The sequence below is a fragment of the Perca fluviatilis genome, chromosome 16 (genome assembly GCF_010015445.1).
Source record: "Perca fluviatilis chromosome 16, GENO_Pfluv_1.0, whole genome shotgun sequence".
Taxonomy (NCBI): Eukaryota; Metazoa; Chordata; class Actinopteri; order Perciformes; family Percidae; genus Perca; species Perca fluviatilis.
In genome coordinates this window covers 28,668,714-28,678,572 of record NC_053127.1, presented here as the reverse complement: position 1 = coordinate 28,678,572, position 9,859 = coordinate 28,668,714, and the positions used below count along the sequence as shown (strand labels likewise).

At 39.9% G+C, this 9,859-nt stretch overlaps 1 protein-coding gene across 1 annotated transcript; it reads right to left on the bottom strand.

Annotated features, from left to right (window-relative positions):
- Positions 1-1,392: 1,392 nt before the first annotated feature.
- spns3 (spinster homolog 3 (Drosophila)) lies at positions 1,393-8,446 on the bottom strand. The gene is given in 13 exon segments (XM_039778520.1): positions 1,393-1,902; positions 2,644-2,815; positions 2,956-3,054; positions 3,646-3,711; positions 4,091-4,280; positions 4,367-4,462; positions 4,623-4,861; positions 4,954-5,020; positions 5,611-5,762; positions 6,592-6,728; positions 7,018-7,083; positions 7,175-7,405; positions 8,303-8,446. Coding segments are annotated over 12 exon segments (1,566 nt in total). The 5' UTR covers positions 7,386-7,405; positions 8,303-8,446; the 3' UTR covers positions 1,393-1,831.
- Positions 8,447-9,859: the final 1,413 nt, after the last annotated feature.

Genomic DNA, 9,859 nt, shown 5'->3' with positions numbered 1-9,859 from the left:
ATATTGTGACCTTGCCCTTACACTCTCATGGTATGGTAGGGTTGGTTTAGCCATCCTACCCAGGTATATTGTTTATAGTGTATGTAGGTTTATATTGCAGTGCTAACACTGCACACTGTAGATGCTTGTGTTGGGGCATGGAGGTTGATAATTTGGAATGAAACATGTCTCCTTTGTGTCTTTAATTGTCTCTTTATTGTTAGTCCCTCATAAAAGCCAAAATCAATAAATATTCATTATTTAAAAAAAGTTTTTTTCCCAGGCTGGGTATAACATCTTGCAATCTGTTTTCAATTACTTAGGAAGGCTAATATCATTACAGTAAGATCATTACATGTAATAGTGCTGCCCGAGATACAGAGGGATATTAAAGATGATAGTCAATCTGCATTATGTACTTGCTGCCTTGGTGGCTGCAAACATGAAAGTTTTTAGGGCAGTTCTCCTGGAGTTCCCACTGAACATCTGACAAACCCATTATAGCTCACCAATAGAAGTCAAGGGATCCTTGTGATTGCATGTTTTACAGAAGTGCAACTGTGCCATCTAGTGGACACACAAAAAAAAACCTAAAGAGATAGAACACGCTATACATTTACTTGTTTTTGTTACATTACACTTACAAACTCTCCCTCCTTTCCTACAGTGCACGGACAACAATGGAAGATCCACTGAAATGGGTAGTGAAAGTGGAATTATGAGATGGATTTCCAGCAACTGTTAAAATATATACCGAGAGATCCTCCCTCTTTAACTCCATTTTCTGCATATGTTGTGTTCCAGCCCGAGGCCCCTCTGGCCCTCATTAGGAGGCAGCAGCTGCCTGCTGGCTGGGACTATCATAGATGGAGGGGTTAATCTGATCTGATCCTCAATATGGATACTTGGGCATATTCAGCTTATTCTGCCCAGGTTTTATAGACTAGAACGAGATGAAGCGTGTACACACGAGTGTATAGTAGACGGTTGTCAGCAAAATTCAGGAGAATCGTTAAGAAAAGAAAAACAAGTGGATGATAGCTATACACAACTAAACACAGCCATTTTCAAATCCTGGTGTCAGCAAAACAATGGTCTTACCGTAAGGCGGTTAATTCTTCATGAATTAACTGACGCTTACTAGTAGATTTGGGTTGTTGAGGGTTTGATTACATTTGCCAGTGACATCAGTTAAGTTTACATAAGTTTAGAAATAAAAAATAGTAGAATATCTACTTCAAAATGCTTAGATAGCTACAGCTAACTAGCTAGGTAACTAGCTAACAGACAGGCAGAGATAGATAGATAGATAGATAGATAGATAGATAGATAGATAGATAGATAGATAGATAGATAGATAGATAGATAGAGAACAGCAGAGTTTTCCAAGGTTGGAAGGAGGGGATTGCTCAGTAACAGTTTTACTTAAACTAAATTTATTTATTTAAAAATGAAACATGTCAATTAAGAAAATATACTGTAAGCATGTACTTTTCAAGTATACAACAGTGCCCCTGAATGGGAGGTAATATTGTACTAACACTGTAACAGATAGGTAAACAAGTTCAGCATTTTTCTTTTAAGTTGGCCTAAGCTTTAGCTTTTGGGCTATACACATGAAGTTGACATGACTTGACTTTATCTGTAGAAAATACAATTTGAGCCTGAGTGAACAGACAAATATAAAAAAAAAAGGCATTTGATGATCTTACAGTGTGAATGAATTAATTACGTTTTCTCTGTATCTGTCATCAGTGTGTGGCTGTGAAGGGACGAACATGGATATTTTGCCAACACCAGTAGTTTCAAATATTTACAGACACATTAATGCCATGGTTGCTTTTGTCCAGCTTTACTTAATGCCCTCGGTGCTCAGTTCCATTGCGGGCTCAGATGCAGGACTCTGCTGTGGTGAGGGGCTTGCTGAAAACATACACACACACACACACACACACACACACACACACACACACACACACACACACACACACAAACACACACACACACACACACACACACATGTTTAAAACACTGACTCACTTACTTACGTACTTTAAAAGTAAAGTATGAAGCACTCATTAGAATGATATTAGGTGATCAGGTATATGTATACACACACACAGTCGACCACGTTAGGAGAGAACTAGCTCATATCTGCTAAGGTGATGCCAACAGAGTCGCCCTGTCAGTGCAGCTGCCTCACACACCAATTACCAATCCAACAGAATGGAGAGAATGTTAACTCAGATCAAAACTTGGCCCATCTCCGCCTCCGAGTTGCCAGAAGAACTACACTGCCAGTGTGTTACTGGGGCATGTGTGCAAATAGGGAGAATTTGTTCTTAACTGCATAAGGAGGGGTGCTATTTTGTAGTAAGTGAGTTGAACAGTGAGAGTGCTATTGTTCAGGAAGGGCTCTCCAGCATCTGTGACACTGACATTAATTAAGCAAACACAATGGTTAGGACTGCCAGTGTGTCATCCACACAAAACTCCTGCACAGAAATACAATTCTCAGAATTTGTTAATTTTAACATTCAACCACAGCTGGAAAGAGCAAAAGAATGTGCAGAGATGCTCTGTTTGAGCCATGGTTCTACTGTACTGTACTGTACTGTATCATTTATAAAGAATAAAAGGACAGTAACTATCCATTTACAGTACCTTCAACCAATTGCGCAGCTGCCTTCCTGTCTTCAGCAATGTAGAGGGAGGTAATGAAGAAAAACAGTCCACCCAGGATCCCAACAAAAGGGCAAACCAAAAGGCTGTACTTCAGACTGAGGAAGCTCCATTCAGGTGTTGCAGATCTAGATTTGCCTATAGCATCAGAGATCTACTGGCACAGGTGTGAAGACAGCTCAATGATACACAGAAAAAGTGGTTTACTCAAGCTCGCAGAGGTTCTATTGATGAAACAGTAAGGTCAAAAGGAAGTTGACAGTGTGAACATTATTCAGTAACAGTATTTCTCACCGCTCCTACTAGGTAAGGACTCCCGGCATCACCCAGGAGATGAAGGACTGAAATCTGGAGCGCCTCAGCTGTGGACCTTCTGGTTGGTACGACAACATACTGAAGTAAAACATAACACAAGCAACCAATTAGCTTCAAATTTCATATTTTGATTCTCTCTCTCTCTCACACACACACACACACACACACACACACACACACACACACACACAAAACACACACACACACACACACACACACACACACACACACACACACAGGTTTGTGGCACTATCTTTGTGGGGACCCCTCATTGACATAATGTATTTCCTAGCCTCTTACCCTAACCATAACCATCACAAGTAAATGCCTAACCTTAACCCTTACCCTCACCCTAACCATAACCTAATTCTATCCCTAATCCCAAAACCTAAAAAAAAAAAGTCTTGACCCTCAAACAGCCCTTTAAATTTGTGGGGCCCAGCATTTTGGACCCACAAAGCTGTTGGGACTCCACAAGTATACTGGACTCTCGGTTTTTGGACCCCACAAATATAGTTAAACAAGCCCACACACACACACACACACACACACACACACACACACACACACACACACACACACACACACACACACACACACACACACACACACACACACACACACACACACACACACACACACACACACACACACACACACCAAACTTACCAGCAGTATATCAGCCAAGACAGCCCAGTTCAGTGATATCAATAATTCACCAATGAAAATGAATACCTGAAATGAGACATTTAAGACACAGAGTAATAAGCAACTCATAAATTGATAAATTAATTCATTATTACCCCTCAGTTAACGGATCACAAAAGTTATTTATTTTGAGGGGGGCATGAGTGTGTGTACTAAATTTCATGGCAATCCACCCAATAGTTGTCAAGACATTTCTCTAAAAACTCAAAATGTAAACCTCTTAATGGCACTAGAGCTAAAGTAAGGGGATTTAACCAAAGTCACTAGGAGTCTGGACAAAATTGCATGGCAATCCATCCAAAAGTTGTTGTAATATTTCAGTCTGGAGTAGAGTAAAGGACTGCCATACATACAAATGTATCATTTAGCTAGTGGACAGCAGTAAAGACACACATTCGTCTCTTACGTAAGTGGCGGGAATGCTTGCTGACGCCACAAAGATGGTGATGAAGAGGCAGGGAGCCGATCCCAGCAGGCCTACTGCGCAGATGAGTGGGTCGGCATTTGGGACCTTGTCCCTTAACCTTCTAGATAAACCACTGCCGAGACACGCTCCCACAATGCCTGTCACCACCGTCACAGCACCGAAGATATAACTGTACAGGGAGCAGAGGCACACAGCTTTGTTAAAACTCTGTATCAATTTTGAAGGACGTGAGGTGAATGAAGGGTGATGCTGCACCTGTCTATGGGGTCGCAGGGCTCTTGGACGCACGGCTGTCGGATTCCCTGACTGACCTGAGCTCTGGACAGAAACGTAGGCATCCAGAAAGCCAGGAGTTTTTTTTTTTTTTTTTTGAGACGAATATTTTACTGGGTTTTTGGGGGGGGGGGGGGGGGGCCTTCCGGGGTTTGGTGGGTCAAAAGGAGATTAGTAAATATGACAAAAAAAAAATCATATCTCTGTAAACTTTGGGGACTGATGCAAAGTTTAATTAGAGCCTGATGTAAATTTATTTTTTAATACTCTCAATCAATATCTGTATTGGCCCCAACAATCCACTATTAGCCGGGTATTAGTTTCCATGTCCTACTTTTTCAGAAGATATTTGACATCCTCCTTGTAAGAGCTCTGGCCTGTAACTCCCTCTCCTTGGGTTTCTGCAGCACCTCTGGGTGGGTTAGGGCATAAGAAGACCAGCAAGAAAAGTCCCACTACACCCAAGATGGGAGTGATCTGATAATACAGAAAAAAAAACTTGTAATATCTATCACTCTATATCTATATCAGTGCTCAGCTAACATGACTGGTGATGGAACTGTTCTCACCGTGAGAGCCCAGCGCCAGTCTCCTGTCAGATTAGCAACCCCTGCCCCTGTAATGTATCCAAGACCACTGAAAACACAGAATGGTAAAACCAATTAAGTATTTATAATGACATAAACAAGATTAGCAATAGGGTACACATGTCCTGTGGTATTTACAGAAAAAAAAAATTCTCTTTGCGTGTTGATTTTACTATGTTGGCCATGATTTGGATGATCTTGCAGAGTGAGACATGATTTTGTTGTCATGCTGTTGTTATCTCTACATAAAGGATTTCAAAGCCCATATTGTCCTTTCAAGTTTATGTGCTGCATTGAACCTGGAAGCTCCAAAATCTGTGACGTTGACAGGACAAAGCCGCAAAATTCCCATAATCCTTTTGACAATAACATGGTTGTTTATTGTTCATCTTTCTCATTAGATTTCCCAGCAGCATTGTTTGTAAATGAAATGCTGTTCACTTGACCCTCAAATCTCAAATGCTGGAGTTTCCTGCCAGCAGTGAATGCACCATTCATGTCGTGTCCGAACAGTCCATGCTTTCAATTGCATTCCCGCACAACAGTACATGATCTTAAACTAATGGATTAAAATGCGCAACAACAAACATGAAACACGAAAACAGACAGTTGGGGACATAGATTTTGTTTGTTTCTGACCTTCCAACGGGGATACAGAGGTAGAAGACACAGATCATGGCGCTCCGTTGATTCCCAACAAAGAGGTCACCAATGATTGTGGGAGCAATGGTGGAGTAGCTGGCCTCCCCTATCCCGACCATGGCTCGCAACAGCATCAGAAGCCAGAAGTACTGAAGAAATCAAGACAGCAGCATACTGTAGAAGCAGTTCAACCCCTTCAGTCCCAAATACCAAAAAGATCATCTTACAGTTTAACATACACCATTCTTATTTCTCTATGATACTTATTTTTTCTCTATGTTACTTAATGTTTGGATCCATGTTGTACACTAAACAAACAAGAATTACTGTGTTGACTCATGTAATATTTGCACATGAGATTTGCACGTTTGCAGTGAAGGACCCTTCACTCCAGACTGAAGAAGTTTCATTAGACATTGATGACATTTATTGAAGCTTGATCGAGGAGAATAGGGATAAGCAGTACATGTCAACCACAGTGTAGTGCCTGCCAGTGTAACGCCATCCATCTCTGAATGTTACTTCCTGTTATTTAACCCTGGGCCCTAATCAGGAAACCATGATTACCCTATGTCAACCTACGTCATGTTGTATGTCCCACAGATCACATGCAGTACATTCTATGTGGAGATAGTCTGTCCAGGACAAAGTACAGTGCATCTCCTACGACCTGGGTGTCCAGGGGGATGAGGAGTCAGCGCAGCTTTTATCACCTGCGCCGACTTGTCATCCCAGAAGTTAGTAAGAAGGAAAATTCTTTCACATTTGTAGCCTCAAGTTCCCTGGACCGCCAACTTCTCATCTAATACTCCATTCAGGGACATTTGTTTACACTTGAGGAGCAAGTGCATGATGTGATCAAACGGTAGAGGAAGAACAACTAACTACTAGCAGCAGGAAGTGACATAGTGGGTTCCTTTTGCTTCTCATTTCTTGGTGCCTGCGAAGTGTATGCGAACACATCTATTTCTCACTTACCGACTCAGTGACAAAAGAGCTGCCGATTGCAGTCGCAAGCCACACACACAAACCACCAATCATGATGTATTTTCGGTTGTAGCGGTCCCCCAGGTAACCAAAGAGAGGGGCCAAAAGCAAGAAACTGCAGATGAAAACTTTCAAGAGAATTAATAAGAATTAATAATTCTGTATAATGAACAGCACATTGACTCACTCATTTACAATTAATGAAGGAAACCCACACTTGTGAAACTTTTCAAAATAAACATGTGTGCGTGTTTGTGTGTGTGTGATGTTATAGCTGTCTTGCAATAACCAACAGTGCTCTGCAATTCACTTGCAGCACATGTTGCATAACTGCATCTTAAGTAATGAAGGTAAAATGGGGACCTTCCAAATATGTGTGTATGTGTATGTGTATGAGTGTTTTCGGCATCATCATACCCGTCTGTATAAGTGCAGCTGTGCTGTCACTTATATTAAAGAACTTCTGAATGTTGGGAAGAACACCTATACGACAATAAAAACATTTCATGTGTAAGCGCAGAAAATTAGATGCAGTAAATAGTGTTTGTGGAAAGGCACAGCGCTGTCACCTGACCTGCTATTGTGTACCGTTCTGTGTAGTTGAGCAAGTTGATGTAGCATAGCACAGCCACAGCTATATAGGCACGTCTTGGTGATATGGCTGGTTTCTCCTTTTCCTCTGCCTTTGGTGTAAGTGATGAAAGGCTGTTCACAAAAGAGCCATAATGTATACCGGAGCTGGAGCCCAGACTCCTTCTAGGGATCGGTCTGTCATTTGGCTCCATAGTGAGCAGCTCTTTCCCCCCTGGAAATGGAAAATAGGTTACCTAGATTTAGAGAAATCATTTACCCTATGCATTCTCCCCAAAGAAGATAATGTTGTAGTGTGTGTGCACAGTAGTTTGGAAACCAGTCTTATTAGACAACTCAATAAAGCTCAGTGACAGGACGGAATGATGCTATTTTTAGAGTGGGGGAAACATTTTTACAAGTGGATACAAATTACAGCTCCTCTTATATATATGTATAATAAGCTATGATGACATCACAGTACAATAAGTGACTGCCTCTATCCCACTGTTAATTCATCCACCTGGGACACGGTGAGATGTGTAATACATTTCCTATGTGTTGCTTTTGGATCCCTGTGCTTGTGGAAACAGTTTAGAAATAGTCCTTATGACACATACGGCAATTACACAACTGTGTAAGAAGAAAGCTTTGCAATGGTGTCAAAATTTCAGAGAAAGGAGAAGAAGGGTTTTCATTAAAGAGAGTTTTCTGCTACATTACAGTTCTTACAACACCATAGAACAATGTGATTATGGCATGAGTTCAGCCTTGAGAGCTCACCATATATATATATATATATATATATATATATATATATATATATATATATATATATATATATATATATATATATATATATAAAATCCTGACAAATATCGTCAAGTTAAAAACTACTGTATAAAAGTTTGCATAGGTTAGATCAAAAAGCAACAAGACGAGAAATGTAAAAGACAAAATATTGTAAATAAAAGCATTTTAGCGGATATTTTCAAATGTGGTGTGAAAAGCCCTGATGCGTTCTGCCCCGGTTAGAATTGTAGAGAGTGCAACGTCAACAATGACACTATTGTGCATAAAATACATTCTCTAAAAACATAGTGGAACACACCAATACCAAAAATAGACTTGCCTACTTGTTGAAGATGTCTTGTTTATGTTATTTTTCTCAGTTCATTCCATACTTGCAGTTGTTAGAGGAAGGTGTAGCTCCCGGTGTGCCTCTGAGACTTGAAGAAGCTAACAGAGGCCTCAGCTCTAACATGCCTCAAGAGATATTAAGTTAGTGAAGGGACCAGCCCACTCTGGGTTGGTCATATGCTTTTACACAGATCTTCACTGTGATGCAATGCTGAAAACGAGCCACATCGTATCTATTGTTTTGCTTTTTTCATTCTTTTTTATAAAAAGCAGGATAATGTGAAATAGCATTATATGCTACAGGCCTGATGAGTTTAACAGCTTTATACACACAGCTCACACAACAGAAGGACAAAAGGGCAAAAATAGTGCATGTGGGTGTCAGCGATTGACGCATTTGTTATGACTTTTAAGCAATGGCTACAGTGCTGTGGTTGAAGCAGGAAATGTTTATATATTTGGATTGTTAAATGAGACATACTGCCTCGGATACAGGATGTCAGTCCAAATTAGGCTTATTGGGGAACGGATCATTAAAAGATGCAACGCATTCTACCCAAAAATAACTTGTGACTTCTACTTTTAAAATGGTTGTCATCAAAGAAATACATTTTAATTTTTCTAATAACATTGAGGATTTAGAGAACCAAGAAAACGTATGTCTTTATGTCTCAGCAAAACTGTGGTTAGAAACCCAATCAGCTGTTTAATTAGTGAGACTGTCCTGGTAATTTATGTTTGGTTTCATATTGCATTCCTATGTATAAAAATAATGTAGACGTATTAAATAGCTGAATAGCCTCCACTTGAGCAGTCAAGTAAGGTTGTGACTGTAAAAAATGGATCCTTTGTACCTTCTCATCCATGGAAAAATATTTGTTTTCAGTTTTCTGTTCAGTACAGATTATGAAGAGATTTTAATCTATAAATGATTGAAAATATATATATATATATATATATATAAATGATATAAATGATTTATGTCTACACTGATCAGCGATCGTTCCTTACAGTTCTTCTTTTTAGTTATTTTAATTTTTTACTTGCATCCTCATAAACTTACACCAAAACAAAATTCCTCTTCCACTATTCACATGAATTCAAGACTCATTTTTGAACAACTGAGCCAGATTTGTTATACTGAACATAACTATTGCCAACATGTTTTTCACCATTTTCAGCTTGCCAAAGTGATCTTCAGAACAGTTGGTTACCTGTGAGATAGTGAAGCTTCAAATCTTTAACAGCACATTGGGAAATAAATGCCTCTGTTTTCTCAAGAACTGACCCCCAAAATTGACGTTTTTATCTAGAGAATTACTAAGACACATAATGTGAATGTCTTAAGGTGGCCCTCTGAACATAGAGGAAACCACAACTCATGGTCAACCTAAAATCTACTACTTAACTCACATTAACTTCTCTTTTCTTCTTCTCCTTTAGGTAGCATTGCTCTCTCTGATTAGCCTATGTTTAGCCTGAGTGTGTGTGTGTGTGTGTGTGTGTGTGTGTGTGTGTGTGTGTGTGTGTGTGTGTGTGTGTGTGTGTG